Genomic DNA, 18,589 nt, shown 5'->3' with positions numbered 1-18,589 from the left:
GCCCGGGCCCCAGGGGACAGGCTGGCGACACGGTCCCATTTATTCCAGTGACTGCAGTACCATCCATCAGCTTCCTTTCAAAAGCCTGCATTTTACAGTCCAAACTCAATGGTGTCTCTTTAATTATGGGTGAGATTTATGGAGGTCTTCCTACTGAATTAAAAGATTGAAAAAAACTGAATGAAGTACTACCCTCTTCTGGATACTGTGTTTAGAAATATCAAGACGTTTCACATCCCCAAAGTTGACTGCACTGTCCAGTCTCGTCCACTGGCGAGCTGACAACAGGGACTCACCCACTTTTCTTAATTATAAAGACCGTGGCTTCCACCTTCCAAAGCTGTAGGCTAATTGGGGGAAATTGCTGATCTTATCGTGTTGTCAGTTGTTGTTGTTGTTGTTTGTTTTGCATTGGAAACAGCAGCTTCACCTGGTGAACCTAATACTTCGGGTTCTCCCTTTCTCCTCCGCCCACATGGTCGAGGCATGATCATCTCCCTGTAAGAGGGATTTCTACAGCCACAAACTCCAGCCTCTTTCTTTCCCTCAGATGCTGTGTGTCCCACAAAACGAGACTGGCTATTCTGCAACCAGGACCTGAGCTCATAATCCTGAAACCTCAGCGAGTCCTCCGTGCTCCTAGGATGAAGCTCCAAGCCTTAGCCTGACTCCCAGGCTCTGCGCTGCCTGCCCTGCTGACCCTGCCAGCCCACCTTTCTCTGGGAGCCTCACGAGACCTCAGCCATGTTACACCTGAGGCCCAGTGCCTGGAACTGATGTGCTCGTGCATCACAGCCATTCCAGGAATGAGAACAAGACCAGCTTCACAACAACTTCACCGACGCGTGCACACACATGCGCACACACGCACACACGTACGCATATGCACACACGCACACACGTGCACACTGCATTGCTAAGTGCAATCACTCCTTCAGTTTCCATGGCTGTTTAGTCCAAAAGCACGGCCAGGCTCTTACAATCTGGGCCACGTCCCACCTCGTGCCCCGATGGTCCGTTCCACTTCTCTGAGTGTCCCAGCATCACAGTCATAGTCATTTCCCGGTTCCCCCACAAACCTCACCTCCAAAAGCGAAGGTGGGGAGTGTCATACCCATAGATACAGAAATTTAGTCAAGGGGAGTCTCAGAAACTTAGTGAGGCCACGTAAGTCACCAAGAAGGGACCCAGAGCTGGAGTCCCACCCCGGTGCCTGGTTCAGTGTCTCCCACATGGTCCGTGGAGGGCTGTATGCAGTGTTTACAAGGATGGAAGGCAGGCTGAGTGAACAGTTCTTCAATCGTTCTAGAAACACAACAGTCTCATAGTGGTAAAGGATCCTACATGCTTTCCTTTAACAAAAAAAAACACACACACTTAAATATGCAAAATAAATAATCTCGGGAGGGTCTCCTAAATGCAGAGTAATCCTGGATCTCTCCACCATGCAACAAAGCTCCAATTTGTTACATGATGTTTATTCTCTACATTTCTAAATTTAGTCAGTCACTTTCCTTTTCAAGGTCTACGGAAGAACTTCATTTCTAAACCTGTAATCCGGAAGATAAGTGACCTCGGAGCGTGGTTTCTCACAACCACAGACTGGCTCTTGCAGGAGCGGGTCTCGTACCAGATGGCAATGTAGTCATTGACGGCTTCAGTCTGCAGCAACGTGAAGTTGACGTAGACCCCGTGGCCGGCAGGCACAGTGATCAGCCACACGCAGTCCTTCAAAACCGGGTACTCGTCTGGAAATCCCGGGGAATAAATGGTGCCATTCGGAGACGTTACATTATACCCACAAGGAGCTGAAAAGGAAGTAAAGAAAACTCCAGCCCAACAGTGCAGTCAACTTTAGGAAGGAGACAGTTAAATATTTCTGTCCCTACAGTCCCTTCGCCAACATTTTCCCTCATAAGAAATAATCCTGAGATACTTCTCATGAACTACTTTGTCAAATAATTCCCCTAAATTCTTAAAGCCCTAGAAGAATTACACTTCTAAGCCATCCGTTTCGTTTATTACATTCGCCAAACATTCAAAATATCTTCAGGATACAGTAATTCCCATATAATTAAAAAGAAAAAACCCTTAGTCCGTTGTCTCCTGTACTGAGGTGATAATCCATTGGATTGTCCCGTCCAGCGATTATGAGCAAAGTATGCCTAAATATAGGACTTAACTTTTTTCTTTTGTTCTAGGTGAGATCTCTAAAGCCTATTTAAACTGTTCAAAAGAGTGGCATTTACGTCTATTTGCCTTGAAACAAAGACATTATCAATTCTTCGCAGATCTATACCTGGGGAAAGGAGATAAAATTCTGTGAGTGGTATTTTTTTCAACCACTTCCATATCTCACCAGCTTTCAATTATGGGAAGAATCATAATACCCAATCAGCCCATTTTTGTTTTACTTCAGAAATTGATATTCACTGTTGCCATGGCAATGGTTTTATTTATGGAAGAATAAAGAGGCCAGAGATCAGCAGAATAATCTGAGATGTATTCTTTAATTCATACAGTGGTATAGTACATCAAAATCATGGGCATGCGGGCTTTTTAATCAAACCAAAAGCCAACAGATGTGCTATGAGTATCTGTCACCAGCATGAATCTTGTGTGGCTTTTAATGACTTGCCACAAAAGCTGTAGAATTTAAGTGGAATGAATAGGCCAAAATCCATGGAAAAAATCAAATAAAAGTTTAATAGTTCAAAATAATGAGTGATGAAGTAGCATACTGCAGTATACATACAACTGTACAGGTTCATACTGATTTCAAAGGAGGTAGAAATGAACCCGTGTAAAACTGACTGAATCGGCTGGAATGTGTGATAAATTCCAAGGGGCTGTGGAGAACACATTGCAAGTTTTATAGCGTAATTATTCATCAATGGGCTTTGGAGTCAGACAAACCTTGATTTATAAGCTAGCAAAGGGTCTACATACTTACAACCTGTGACAATGGGCCCCAAACCACCCTGCAGGCACCTCAAGCTACTTGGTGGCCCTGGGACAGGTCACAGTTGTTCTCCCTTCCAAGCTTCATACACTTGTTCATTCACACTGCATGAAAAGCTCACATGCTTTTCTTAGGGCAAATCGGTCTCTTCCCTCAAACCTCACTCAAATGTCAGCCCCGGTAAAGCCTCTCCTGCTTGCCTTCCGCTGGGTTCCCTTATCACGTGGCTGTAATTAGCTTCCAGCTGTTCTTCAGCTTCCGAATGTCAGTGGCTCCAAGCCAGGGACCCTGTGTGCCCTTCAACCCATATGCAACTTCCTTTCATTAACCTCTATTGCCTAGCTCAGATCACGAATGATAATAGACAACAAATAATGGATGGACTGAAAATGAGTGAGACAATAAACAGAAAACACTTTACTAATAAATGCATCGCATGAGTGGGCTGACGTACCTACCTTATTTGTGATTTGAGAGTAATCATGTGATATGGATTTGTAACTCTAAGTTTTCTTCTGGCATTTGACTTTTTAAATTAAATCTTATAGTTGTACAACCACATTATATATGGTAGCTACCTTCCCATTGGGGAAACAAAACAAAATGAAACAAACAACCCCAAAATAGGGCAAAAGAAATGGGGACACGCCATTGCTTTATCTGGGGCCAGGCATGGAAAACTCAGGGGACAATGGGACATCTCTTTATCGGGCTATAATTTTCTCACTTAAACCAGTCCAATGTGGCTTTCTCTGAATAGAGATGGATAAAAAGACAGAGCATATTAAGTGATTAAAACAATGATTACATTTTAAAAACCCTACGTATCCACTAAGGGTTACAGACAATTTATAGATGGTTTTCTCCAGGGTTATATTAAGATTTCTGACTAAACTTGGAGTGTGAAGAAAACATTTGCAGTACTACACAACCAATACACATTTGGCATGAATACCTATGAATTGTAAACTCTTAACTATTTACCATAATCAGGTCCTGAATGCTTAATGCCAGAATGGGTGGAGCACCACACATGTTTCTGACCCATTTTATTCCTTCAGTTACTCTGATTTCCTTGAAGTGGTTTTCAGATAGAAAGATAAAGTACACTCTATCTTAGGAATTACTGTTAGATAATGTCTTTAAAAAATAACTTTTATGAATACAGGTTAAACAAGAGAGTTGCATTTTCTAGTGTCATTTTTATTCTGAAATCTTGGGAATAATTACTCTGTATTTATCAATCAACTTGGTAAACCCTAATTTTAAAAACATGTACATCATACTATAATTTTGGCTGGTTGGATTGCTCAAGTCAATTATGCAATCAGATTGTTTTCTGCTTACAAAACCTGTCAGTCTAAAAGAAACTGCTAACACACTTCTTGCAACATAACAGGTTGTCCTAATAATTACCTCTGTCCACAGAGCTCCCCGCCATATGTACTAATGCATTTTAAAGTGAGGTATCTGATGACAGTGTTTAAATTTAAAATAAAACTTAAAAGACTATCTACATAAATATTTCAGTGAGAAAGGATTAATCAGGTCAATAAAATATTTAAAATTTTTAACTATACTTGTAAGTACAGAAGCAGATTTAATTATCAAATTACATTTTGTAAATTAATAAATGGCAGTCTCCTTACCATATTTTAACAATTATAATCCACTTTTTAAAAACTGAGACTTCTGTATGAGTTACTGGCAAAATTAATAAAGTCTTGAATTTCTGAAGTCACTTTCAGGCATATTCTTTCATTTATTTATTTTAAGGATTACATACTTTTAGTCCAGATTCTTTTCAGATAAATTTGGAATATATTAATGTTACATAATAGATTTTTATGTAAATTAACTTACTAATATTTTTTTCAGCATATTTATACAAACTAGTTTGATATATACCGTGAAGATTGATGCCTTAAGATTTAGAATTCTTGAATCTTAATTGTGTGAATTGTTCAATTTTTAATAAAGATGCTCAGAAGTTGTTCAAAGCACTGATTTTTTTTCTGAGATTCTTTTGAAGGCTACAGGGCTGGACCTTTGAAGGTGGTTTTTCAGTACACTTGCCCTGGGTGCCAACCATAAATCTGAAATGACAGACCACTCTGGATTCATACAAGACATCTCGGGGCAGGACACTGGACCATTCAGTGTTCTGTGTCCTGTGAGGGCTTAAGTGTCGTCTCCGTGAACACGAACAGCCATCGGAACAGACCGTCATCCTCAGGAGAAAAGAACTCCTTTTATTACATCTCTTTGGAAATACAACCTTTTATGATAAAATAATTTTTGTTTTAAAATAAAACCCTTTGCTTATTTTTTTAAATTTAATGTAATATGGAGAATATTAAACGTACATTGGATGGTACGTAGAAAATTTACATTATGATATAATTTTGCATGATTCTTATATTTTGCTTTTTTATTCTATGACATTATAGATATGAAGAGAGATATAAAAATATCTGTGTGGTAAGTAATATGACCTTGCCAAAAGGTCTGACATCTGGCCTGGGTTCTGGGAGGTAATTTACAGCATACTTGATAGGACTGTCTTTGTTTCATGTGGGGACTGGTCACCCCCGGTGGTCCCCGCACAGCTCTGGACGCCCCCTGTGGTCTCAGCACAGGGCTGGCCTCCCCATTGGTCCCAGCATGGGGCTGGCTGCCCCAGAATTCAGCCACATGGTTTAGGATGTGCCTTTGGGTTGTCACAGGGTATCAGTCGGTCTAGAAGCTGATAACAACCACTGGACAATCCATCCGTCATGCCCACGTAGCAGAACCCCAGTAAAGGGCCAAGGTGATTCTCCCAGGAGAGCAGTGCTGAGTGCACACTGTCACACGTCACTTCTGAGAGCCATGCATCTTCCCAGACACCCCCACCCGTGTTTCACCTTGGGTGATTTTAACATGTCCTTTCCCTGTTATAAACCACAGCCTTGAGTGTAACAGCTTAGTGAGTTCCCTGAGTCCTTGCAGTGACGTGTCCCACCTCAAGGTGGCTCTGGGAGGTCCGTCCCCAAACTTTCACATCATGCAAGGAGCCTGGGGACGTGAGCCGGGTAGTTTGGCCAACTCTGGGTAGGGTCATGAGGTAGTTACAAAGATACCCTCACCTTTAAGCTCCATCAGAAAATATGTATTTTGTTATCTTCACACTGACAAAATAATTCTAAGCCACGTTGGAAAACTGGACTTGAAAAAGCAATGAAATCTAATCAAATACGTAATTCTATTTTTTTTATATTAAGCCAAGAAGTCTGCCATTTATATATGAATACAAAGGATTCAGGCAAAATTACAAATAAAGAAAGGTTTGAATCCTGACAATTCAAAGTAATTTATAAATGTAAATATATGAATTTTTAATGAATAGTATGAAAGGTTTTTTAAGTGTTTTAATAAAATATACCTGATATGCAACTTTTAGTCTTAGTTTATAAAATAATTTTAAAATGCTGTTTTAAATTTGTATTACACTGTTATTAATTTTAAATTATTAAATTTGTATTATACTAAGATATTTTTTAATGTAGGAAAGTTTTTCTATAGTTATCTTTATGATAATACAGAATGGAAAATACAGGTTAAAGATATGATTTAAGAAATCCATCTTTTTCTTCTCTTTTTATTATTTTTTTTGTTTTACTTCTTCAGTAGGAATTCAAACACAGCTAGACACCATTTCCTTTTTCGCCCTGGGACAGAGGTATTTAACATTTTCAAACGTCCACCAGTTAGTAATTTTATTATTTTTTCATTCAAAGCTACTGCGAAAAGAATGGTAAAATATTGGGTTTGCAGTAACGATTTGTTTCATATGCATTCTTCATAAACAGAGTACTTGGTCTATATATTTTAACTTGACATTGCAAAAATTTCAAAGTTATCACAAATATCAAGTAGCCAGACGGAAGCTTTAAAGAAATGACCCCTGCTCAGAATGGGGGCATTCCATGAACCCAGATTGCCAGTCACCTCTGCCTATCAGCCCGATTCCAATGTCTCCCAGGAACGCCATCACCTACTGAACTTCACTACCTCATTCTACCTAAGACGGTCCCTACTATGTCTTTGCTTATCCCATCTCTTCTACCTGGGGGGTCTGTACGTCGGAGTAGCAAACAGTATGCATGCTATAAGGCCCACTACAAAAATGAAATAAGTTTTCTGAAATACAAAAGCAATATACAATCGATTATTGTAAAAGCTAGGCAATAAAAATGTCTAGGGTAAAATTAATAAGCATCCTTTTCCCCTCGACCCTCACAATGTGATGGGACCAATGTAAAGATAAATGCTGCTCCCATCATGAAGATTTCCCCAATTATTGTCCAAGGAAATACTATCTTTTGTACCTGCAACTCATTAAAACCGTCTGCTTGCATCTGGTTTTGCATAGTAAATATTTGTGTTTATTATTTTGTTACTCTTGTAATTTTTTTGAGGGCAAGACCTATTTATTCATTTTTTAAAACTTGCTGGCATATGATATATTCCTGACTACTAAGTAGAATGAATTTAACATAATATATTCCAATAAATACTTGTTGAACAAATTAATGAATTCTCGAATACGTTCATATTTAATGCACCATTATATACACGAAAAAACAAATCTCTCCCAAGAACGATTAACCTACCATCACATCTTGGGAAAGGGTGGTTCCAGTTTCTGTTGATCCCATGCTGACAGGTGAGGACTGGGTGGCCAATTAAAATGTACCCAGGATAACACTCGAAAGATATTGATTGTCCCACACTGTAATCTGAGTTGATCATGTACCCGTTCTGAAAAGGCGGTGGGTCTGGGCAGTTCTGTAGTTCATAGGCTGAAATAAACAGACAGAGTCAAGCTCACAGAGAAGAAGTTCGTCTGCAATTTAGAGGAGGAATATAGTCACATAGAGCTTCTTATGAGGAATTTTCTCAATATAAGTGTGGACTAAAAGGTGTTGTAATAAATTATCAGTTCCTAACGGGGCAGGTCAGGCCCAGGAAAAAATAAAAAACTATTAAAAATGTATTGCCAGTGTCCGTGGAGAAGCAGCAATCAAACCACGTCCCAAGTCACCTCTTTGTCCTTGGCAGACTCCTTCCACTCATGGTTTAGCTGTGCTTCTGGGTATCAGTACAATCAATGAAGCACCAACTATCGCAGTGCATTGTAAACAAGGTCACGGTAAACAGGTCCTGATAAGCACCACATGAGACAGCCTCTAACCAGGTACACACACACACACACACACACACACACACTCACACATGTGACTCACTGCCAAGTTGCAGGGAGAAGAGGCAGTTTGCAGCAATGTCTACAATGAGCACAACTTGTAAGCCCCCCTCAAGCACTTACAAAATCAATGTGGGGTCCTAGGCGCCTATGCTAGTCCTCAGAACTTCTGAGTTAGACCCACTGCAGGTGGCTGGTTTCCCAGATTGGCTCTTTCATTTACTGACTAGGACGCTCACCACCTCCCTTGGTAACAGGGATGACCCTGGCCCACACTGTTAAGGTAGGTGGTCTGCCTAAGGGTTCGCCATGGGCTATGTGCCCTCCGTGATCCGAGAGCTACTGCTGAATCGCCCAGTGTGGCTGCTGAGATTGCAGCTGATGGCATGCTTTGTGGGCTCCCCGAAGTCTCTGCTGGGGGTAGTCGGCCAAACTGCTCGCTCATAATTGCGGCTACAATTGTGCCTTGTGCTTGGACCAACCAACCATCAAAGTGCCCGTCATCCTTTTGCACAGGAGCTTTTACATCTTGAAGAAACTTTGATTTTGACCCAACAGTTAGACTCACCGAGACGGCGGACTTCCACGTCAGACTCAGAACCTGCTTCCTTCAGGACTGAGCAAGAAGCAAGCAGCCGCTCTAAACGGGACATCTGGAGGCACTGTCACCCCAGAGACACATCGGCTGACATGTATTGTTTAGGCTTTGGGTTCAGAGAAATAGGTCTCTGAACTTTCAGCAACCCCATAAAGGAAAAGCAAACTCACATCATCTGCAGGGAGGAAACTGGCCACCATTTAGGATTCGGACCCTGATCTCTAAGGGTCTAGACCATGAACAACCAGTATAGGCGCTTCCTCCATCTCAAAAATGTTCCCTAAGTGGGACAGGAATCAATAGGACTGTTTGCTGTCCATGGTTTCAAGCATTTTCGTGTGCAACAGGCTTCTTTACAGAGCCTCATGTTGAGAGCTTGATCCATGGCCGCAGACCGGTGGGGAAGGAAGGAGTGAGGCGCTGCCCTGTTCTTCCAGTCAGCTCGGAATACCACGTGGAAAGGAGAAAGACAGACTGTTTCAGAAGCTCATCAATTTCCTGCACACATTACGTCTGAGTCTGTAAGGGCCAGTGAGTGTGCTTACACAATCAGTTAGGAGGAATTCTTCAGTTGCTCATTGCACAGAGAAGACGGTTTAATTCCTTCTCTGTCTAAAGGAAAAACACTGGCCTACCGACCGGAGCCTATTTTCTCATGACTCAATTCACTAAAAATGCAACAGTTTTCTGATTGCATGAATGAATAAGCAGATTTCACAGATCCTATTAGTTTTTTTCTTTCTTTTGTGTGTGTGTGTGTGTGTGTGTGTGTGTATGTGTGTTTTAAATGGTACCTCACACACACAACAAAAGGAAAGCCAAAAACAATAGGAATGTTGAAAAAAAGGAAGACACTTTTACTTCCTATGGCTGAAGCACTTAAAATTATTAAAGTTTTGAGCATTGAACAATGAAGCTTTATGATGTAAGAAAGAGGGAAGGAGGGAGAAAGAGAGGAAGGAAAATAAATATCCAATTTCTCCAAATGTCAGACTACAAAAATCAGAAAAAAAAGAAAGTCACTAAAATTCTTAATATGCCAAAATTTCTATGAAAAATACTATAAAAAAATCTAACACTAATACAAATACTATGAAAAAATCTAAGTACAAATAAGAGCATATCAATATCACAAGAGTAGGGTAGCACACATAATTTTATCTTTTATAAGGGAATCCTTTGTTTGTCTCTAGGAAGATAACTATTATTCACATCTATCAACCTCAAGTGGTATTTGCATCAAGCGTTTAAATTATAGGTGTTGATGCGACAGCCAATGGAGTCATGTAGTCATCTTTCTAAAATCCATTACATTTCTGACTAACTAGTATCTAATTAGTGGATAAATATCTTCATACCTTCATCCATTTTCTAGTTCTTGACTAAGAAATGAGGTACATGAACTTGATTTTACTCAACACGGTTCTTCATCTTCCATTTCTCCAGTTTTGCATAAGTCATTTAACTTCAAGACAGCTGCATCTACTAGTAATGTTTCTGACCTTCATGTGGCCATAAATAAATGACAAGGTTTAAGAATAAGAGGTACAACACAGACATCCCTGAGAATGACAAGAATTTTCTGCATGATTTATGCACCTTCTTATGAGTTATTAATTATAAGCGTAATTTATAAATCTCAAGTGGAACCTAGGAATTTTGATGTGACATACAAATCAGAGTTGTGTCATTCTGCCAATTTATGAATTTTGTAAAATGACAAACACTGAGAAACTATCTAATTAAGTATCATCTGTGTCAGAAATGATATCCTGAACACTAAAACTCAGGTTATTGTTCTTTTTTATTTCATTTTTATATCTCACAATTATAGCAAATTAATTGCTTATAACAAAAAACAAAACAAAACATTGTTTAGGGATTTTTTTTTTTAATGTGAATACTTAGAGTCAGGTGTCAAGTAAATAAAACATTCACTGAACTGACCAGATGGTTGGCCTAAATGAGGACTCCCAAGTCCAAATGTCTATGCAGCATCCTGACCACAGCTGGCAGGGAGCTGAAGGGAACTTTGGAAGTCAATGCCTTCTGACTCTGGAAGGCGCTGTCACTCTGACACTTCAGGGGACTGTCCCCCTGGTGAATGTAGGCCAAATGTTTCCAGATTCTGTCAGTGCAAGAGAACAAAAGGAAAGTGGGTGTATGGGTATTTCGTATGAAATCTAATTCCCAAAACTGACAATTTCAAAAAGGTTAATGTTTTGCTAGCCAATCACAGTAACTTTATGACCTGTGGTCTAGATGATGCCTACATAAAATTTTTTTTTGTTTTTTTTGTTTTTTTGGGATTGAACTAATTCGTAGCTCTTGGAACTATGTACACACGGCCTTCATATGCCTATCTGGAAAATATCAAGAGAAGTAAAAGAAAAAAAAGTTTTGAATTATGGAGGTGAGAAGTCATGTAAGATAAAATACAGTTTCAAAACTGCATGGCTAAAGCTGATGTAAGGTGCCAGACGGGCACTGGGCTTATCAGGGGGACCACGTCATAGACGGTGTGATGCCGGACACTGCGCTGCACACCTGAAGCTGAAGTAGAATAATATTGAATGTCAATTGTAATTATTGAACATATACCGGGGGCGGAAAAATGTATACACATCACTTGTAGTCACCTTTTGTTATCGGTATATATTACAACTTTAATAGTTTTTTCCTTTCTTCTAATGTGTATACATTTTGGGGGAGATATATATATAAACGGGATGTGGAGGACAGCATAAAGAATAGAGTCAATGGAAATCTAACAGCTGTATACGATATCAAAGGGGTAGCGCTTCGGGGAAAGGGGGTGACCACTTTGTGCGGGGTGTAAATGTCTAATTAGTACGTGGCTTTGTACACCCGAAACTAATAATAATAATAAGCCTGCAAAGCAAAACATCATTAACAATAACAAGAGACACGGCAAACAATACTCTCATGGGAATATTTTTTCAACCTCATATTGTTTTTGAGATGTATTATAGTCTTTAAAATTGTAAACTCTTTTTAAAAATAATTTGTTTTCCAATTACAGCTTTAGTACAATATTATATTCATTTCAGGTGTACAGCACAGTGATTAGACATTTAGATATCTTACAATGTGATCACCTGATGGGGATTTTGGAATTTTGCAATGTCAAGAAGAAAAAAAGATCAAATTTTGAATACAGTATTAAGATATTCAAAATGAGGGCCTCTTCTCAATGCTCTCAGAGTCAGCTGAGACAGACCACTTGTTTGGCAGCTTATGGTCTGAGATGTATAATTATGCATGTTTTTTATTGACTCAGATACTGAGATTATGCCAATAAACTATAGAGCGTACAATGGATAAACTAAGTCTAAAATGGTGATCTCAGTAAAATGTTCATACTTTAACAAACACACTTCAGGAAGAATAGGGTAGGGGTGGGAACCAGGTTACAGAAATATGAAAGACAAGCATAGAATTTAGAAAAACTATTATTCAAATTTTAAGTTGAACACACAGTCTAATGGTGACAAAATATTAGGTTGGTGCAAGAATAATTACAGTTTAAAAGGTTAAGTAAAAAAAAATTGCAAAACCACAATTACTTTTGCACCAACCTAATAAAAGAAGGGTGTATTCGAATCATAAGCTGATTTGACTCTAAACCATATCTTTTGGTAGTTTGAACTTATCAAACCTAGACAGTTACTTGAGAGATGTACCATTTCAGCAAATAATCCTTCCTATGTATACATGTTATAAATGTAGCATGGCAAAACAAGCAACAAGGAGTGACTGAAATTCCACAATGAAAAGAAAGCATCCCAAAATATTGTAGTTTTTTGTTGTTGTTGTTTGAGACATATTTCATATCAGAACTATGATTACTAGGAGTTTGTTTTCCCACATGTAAAACTCTGCGGTTGTACGTCTATTTTTAAAGGGTTTCAGAACGAGTCTCACCAGAATGTGCCACTCTGGTATGTGGACTATTTTGAGCAGAAGGCAATCAAGACCCAGCAGACTCAAGAAAAAATTTTACCTCTCCTTTAAGTACCTAAACAAATTTAGAGGGCCTGGCCCAGAAAGAAAGCTATTGCCAAGAAACGACTTTTTGTCTGAATGACCTACCTGTATGGTGGCACAATTGTCTAATTAATTACCAAACACCTGCTCTTCTTATGGTTTTGTGAATTCAATCCTTCCTCTAGAAGCCTCTTCTCCTTAGCTCATAAGTCTCAATTGCCTGACTGCCCGTGGTCTCATATTCTTATGGGGCCCTGTACATCCATAACTAAATTTATTTTTCTCCCATTAATCTCCCTTATGTTAATTTATTAACAGACCAGCCAAATGAACCCACAAGGGTATAGGAAAAATTTTCTTATCCTACACATCTTTCAAATGAATTGGGAATCTTTCCCTTGGAAATATTCCAAATATCTGGAATTGATTTCAAATTGAATCCAGAAGTCTGAAATGTGACTGAGTTCTTTGTCTTGTCAGCTGACAATTTCTACTAGGAAAGACTTCAGATGTCAAGTTGGCCTTCAGAGGGTAGGTGGAAGAGGAATGTGGTACACAGGACAGTTTGCATCATTCCCGCACACTCCTACTCAGAGTACCCTTCCCTCATCTTCAGGAACAGAGCCCGAGCCCTCTTTTCCGTGGGAAATGAGTGTGCCCTGATTGCAAATGAATTACATTGCCTAGATTGTTTCAGCCAAGGATGGTTACAGAGTGGATTTCCTCCGAGGAAACATGAGCGATCTGCATGGATGGAGCTCCAGAGGTAGCTCTCCCCTCCCCCCCCTACTTGCAGTCTGATTGTAGACCTGACTGCAGGTGTGACAGACGTCCTTGGACCACCTGGTGATAAGAATGTGGAGGAGAAAGGGGCCACATACTACACCTGGCGAGCTCAGAGGTGGCTAGCACAAACCCAGACACCAAAAGTAACCACACAGGATGGTCTGAAACATTAAAATCCCTAACTAGTAGCGGGTCATGGCGGGTAGTCATGTCTTTGGCCTGCAGCTTCCCTGACAAAGGTCAGGCTTTACCTGAAGCGAGTCTAGCTATTGGCCTTTTGCAGCTAAGAATAACATACCTTTGAAATGTCAGAGTAATTCTCTTTTCCAGTCCCTTTAGGGCACACCCACCACACCAGAGCACAAGACCACAGAATCCCTCATGGTTTTCTCATCCCCAAATACCATCTCTGTGCTGTGATAATTATTAACTATCCTGTACCCACCAATGTAAAAATATGTGTCTCTCCATGTTACTTTTTATCCAATCCCAGATATTTTCCCGCTTTGTTATCTCCCACCCCTCATCCACCACCAATGGATTTCATGTATCATTTCTTACTTCTCCTTCTTTGATTCTAATGCATAAAATTAACTGCAAAACTGCTGTTCTCCAGAGCATTTTCTCAATCCATTGAGATTTTGCTTTCCGGCAACTGTCATCAGTTTGGCTCAAATAAACTCTTAGAATTCTGTATAGGTTTGGACGTTTCTTACGTCAACAAGAGGAAAAGGCAAAAAGAGTCACAAAATGGTTGGCTTTGCCATCACCTGGCCAGTATGCAGTGCTGGCAAAAGTCACCCCTGGACCTCTCATGATGACTGAGGTTTATGAGCAAGACAGCCCAGCCAGGCTGCCTCCAGACTCTGAGATGCTCACTGCCCTTTTCTTAGAGCATTTATCTTAGAAAACTTGTCCTTGTCAATTTTTTCTCTGACCCTTTGAGATGTAAATCTTTTAAAAAGGCTCTTGCCAGTTTTATAGCCCAGGATTGTCTTTCTGAAGGACCTGGGAGCCATCTCTCTGAAATGCAGTCACTAGGATAGAATGTTTGACCCACAGGTCCTGCAGGAGGGCAGGAGCTGGGCTTTAATGGACTCCAACTGGGAAATCGACTTCCCTCCTTTCCTGGAGATGAGAGGCTCTCTAGCTTTGTAGACTAAGACAGAGCCCTTACCGCGACCCCAGCTCTTAAAAACCCTCCAGCCTTTAGCTTGTATTCATTTTTAAAACCTAAATTTTGAATAAACACCTTAAGGAAGATTTACATATTTAAAGGACACCCTCTGGGAACACAACTGATCCTGTGTAAAGCTCCATGCAGGTGCAAAAAAATCCAGAAAATCTTCAGTCCTACAATCTGCACAGAGTCCTCTTCCCCCTTTTCAGGCAATCAGGCCCAAACCATTCCCCAACGGGGAGAGCCCACCTGGCCGGGCAGTCAGAGAATATGACAGGATACCACAGACAAACGTCCTAAGTGATTAACTGAGTGACTAATGGTAAGTGGTCTCAGTGAGGCAGCAGCATAACCCGGAGACCCTGTTGTTCCAAAGCCAAGGCGAAAGGTTGTCGAGCCAGAAGGAGTGACAGTGGTCCTGAAAGCTATGAAGGCACATGAGACGTGGAGCCCGCCCAGGTCATTTAGTGACATGACGGACTCTGAAATGGAGACTGTATCCACTTAAGGGTGTGCCAAAGCTAGGAGTGGTGAAGAAAAGTGAGGGAGGGGGTAGCAAATGAGACTGTTGGTGGAGATAATTCCTCTACAATGTTTCTTAAAAAGTGGAAGCTGAAGAAAGATAAGGGTTCAAGGTACATTAAACTTGCATATAAATAGCAGTGTGTGTGTGTGTGTGTGTGTGTGTGTGTGTGTGTGTGAGAGAGAGAGAGAGAGAGAGAGAGAGAGAGAGAGAGAGAGAGAGAGACTGAGAGAGAGAGAGATTTCTGTATATGACTTGAAACACTACGCTGTAAGTTCTAGTAGAGAAGTAGCAGCAGGAGATGCGACAAAGAGAAGGCAATTCCTACCACAATGCCTGACGGAGTGGAAAGAAATGTCACCAGAGCCTAGAGCATGGAATGGACTGGCTTTCAGCAGAGGACGCAACCTTCCATTCTGAAAGGAGAAAAGGCTGGAAGGCCCAGGCTGACCCCAGTGCAGACAGATGTGTTGGGGAAGCTGTCCCCGGGTGTACTCCTCTGTGTATGAAGGGAGTGCCCTTCAGGGAGCAAGTGACACTGTTTGCTCAGAGGGAGGGGCAGGGGATGGGAGGAATGAAAGACACAGTGTGTGCAGAGAGAAATTCTGGGGAGGTTCACTGGGCCAGCCTTTATGTCCCTCTCTTTTCCTTCCTACCTGAATTCCTATTTTTAAGAGACCCAAATTCTGAAAATCTAAATTTATAGTAACAATTTAGGTAACAATGTCTAGAAGTTCAACTCAAAATACTATCCTCTTCCACTAATTACATATTAAAGTTCTATTTTTGAAAGCAGACTATGAATTGAAAGAAAACAAATGATTTAGCCAAGGTAAAAAAAAAAAAAAAAGTAAGGCCCTACCTTTTGACATTTTAAGTTTGATTTAACAATACTCAAGAAAATACCAGCTAAATTATTTTTTTTACAAATGAAAATTTTGAACTTTTTTACATGTCGAAAACACTATGATAATGGTTGAGTCAAACGTTTCCTAGAGATCTGTTCATGGTTTAAAAAAGGATAAAGTTCATTCACTGAATTACTTTTCTGGCATAATTTGAACATGACTTGAAGAGTACGCATCACCACTGTTTTAGGCTGAGACAAGGCGTAAGTACATAAGCAACACTGCCAGATCCCTTCCATTAGGAATGGACTCCCTACACTGTGGTCCAAAAGGGACCACCTACAAGTGCCTCAGAAGACAAAGTGACAAATGAGAGTCTATGAAGCCAGGTAACTTGGAAGGCACATGATAATAGCCACCAGGGAGCGTGAGAGGAAGTGTGTGTGTGTGGTGGGGGGCGGGGGCTGGGAAGGAGAGAAGAAGTGCCAGGACCCTTGGGAGCAGGGGAGAGGGAGAGAGGAGGTGGGAGGAGGGGCGGGGAGCAGCGGAGCTGACTATGCCCTGTGTATCCGCACTCCTGTGGGCAAGGAAAGCGAGGACTCCACTTCTGATCAGCAAACAGAATTCTACCAAAGTTATTCCCACTGCAGAAGTTTTTAGCCAATTAAGGAGGTTCACATTTCGATACAGTTTAAATGTAAGAAGTATGCTTGATTTTTTGATTCCTTACCTTGGTAAGCAAGCTTAAACCCTTGCCGGTTTTGTGAATGGTCGCTGTAAAAGTGGATGAGGGTTTCGTGCGTTGTGCTCAGCAATGCGGATGGGACGTCGCTGCCACTAAACTGTCCGATCATAGGGCTGGTGTGGTGAGGTCCATTCTGGATTTCCAGGTAGTCATGATTAGCTTCAGTAGAAAAATTCAGAAATTGAATATGTGCACCTATGGAAAAATATGCAAAAGAAATGAAAGTTAGTATCAACATTTATAAAAGCAACGTTTATCAAAAGTGATTATAATTTGATGAGTCTCCCCAGATAATTTCTCTCTAGGAGGCAGAACAGTAATTGTGCAGGAGAACACACATTTTACAACAGACCTGGGTTCAGTTTCACCTCTGGCTACAAGCTGTGTGGCCTTTATTCATGTAATTAATGTCCCTGAGTCAACTTACTTGTAAAGTGTGAACATTACCAGCCTTGTATTACAGCGACATACAGGTATGATTCTTAGAATGATGACTGGTACTCACACATGTGGCCATGATTTTGTCCAGCTGCTGTTACAATTATTACAACTATAAACACAAGGTTGTACGTAATTGTATGTCAAATCATCCATAAGTTAAATTACAGCTTTATCAAGGGAGGAGCCAACAGATGTCTAAACGTAAATGGAGCAAACTTGAAACGTGGCTGTTAAAGGGTCAGACCACTGCCCAGAGATTTGTTAGTTTAGCAAGTGATTCTTTCGATGGTATTCTGCATAGAAAGCGAGTCGCTGATGTTTGCAAGAATCCCCAAGATGAGTCTCACAATTCAATTTAAGAGCCCGGCACAGGCCAACATGCCAAACGACTGTCCAAACGGTCATGTCAGTGGTGTCACATTGATCTGGGTAAGATAAGCCACAGCTGATCATTTAGCAGAAAGGCACAGTCAGAGTCATGCAGTCCTCTGCTGTAGCATTGCTGCATGTTTGAAAATTTATTTAACTACTGTGTCTGATATATTTTAATTCACTTCAATAGCTTAGATATAATTCCAAAGGCATCCACATTCGCATAAATCCGTGCAATAAATTTGGTTTTGTAAAGCCTAAAGTGAGAATTTTAATAGCTGTTACAGATTATTCTCCCAACATAGCAGAGAAGCTTGACTTTGTGCTCTTGACAGATAGGAAGAGCTTTATTTTTACTTTCCATCTAATCTATTTGATACATATTTCCTAAGTTTGGGAAACTAACGATAATGCTTAATGGGTTACCTTACTGAAGTATAAATGCAGAGAAAATGCAAAGCAAACATATCTACTTAGGTATTGATGGAAAATCGAGTTATCAAAAGCCAAGGCAAAAAAGGAAGAAGAAAACCTCATGTACAGGGTTGTAGGGAAAACAGAAAAAGTAAAGGTACTCCATAAAATTTAAACTCATCTGAAACAACTAATTTCATCAATTATGGAGAAAATTCTGTGAGGAGCAGCAGAGTAAATGACACTCTCTGTAGGTGGGCATTTGTGTAAGGCCAACTGCCAAGCTGGGACCCAACTTACCAGCTAACTTGCTTCTCCCAACTCCCTAGCAAGGCCATTATTGTGGTCATTTTCAGGTGAGTAAACTGGTGCTCAGAAATGCTAGGTGTTATGGCCCCTGCAGCATGGGAGGGGCACAGTCATGTTTCCACTGACCTCTGATGGGCAAAGCCTCCATTTTTGGTGAC

The 18,589-nt window shown here is 40.5% G+C and overlaps 1 protein-coding gene across 4 annotated transcripts in view; it reads right to left on the bottom strand.

The window, feature by feature from the left end:
• Positions 1-18,589, bottom strand: part of CSMD1 (CUB and Sushi multiple domains 1) — a 1,600,646-nt gene that overhangs the window by 125,868 nt on the left and 1,456,189 nt on the right. For all 4 annotated transcript variants that reach the window (XM_081046432.1, XM_081046429.1, XM_081046430.1 and 1 more), the window contains 3 exons: positions 16,881-17,090; positions 7,618-7,806; positions 1,631-1,808 (listed from right to left, as the gene is read on the bottom strand). In XM_081046432.1, coding sequence (XP_080902558.1) covers positions 1,631-1,808; positions 7,618-7,806; positions 16,881-17,090 — 577 coding nt within the window. The remainder of the gene's footprint in view (positions 1-1,630; positions 1,809-7,617; positions 7,807-16,880; positions 17,091-18,589) is intronic.

This window comes from Rhinolophus hipposideros, assembly GCF_964194185.1.
Source record: "Rhinolophus hipposideros genome assembly, chromosome: 4".
Classification (NCBI taxonomy): domain Eukaryota; kingdom Metazoa; phylum Chordata; class Mammalia; order Chiroptera; family Rhinolophidae; genus Rhinolophus; species Rhinolophus hipposideros.
The sequence above is the reverse complement of the archived record's forward strand: the minus strand, read 5'-3'. Positions and strand labels throughout refer to the sequence as shown.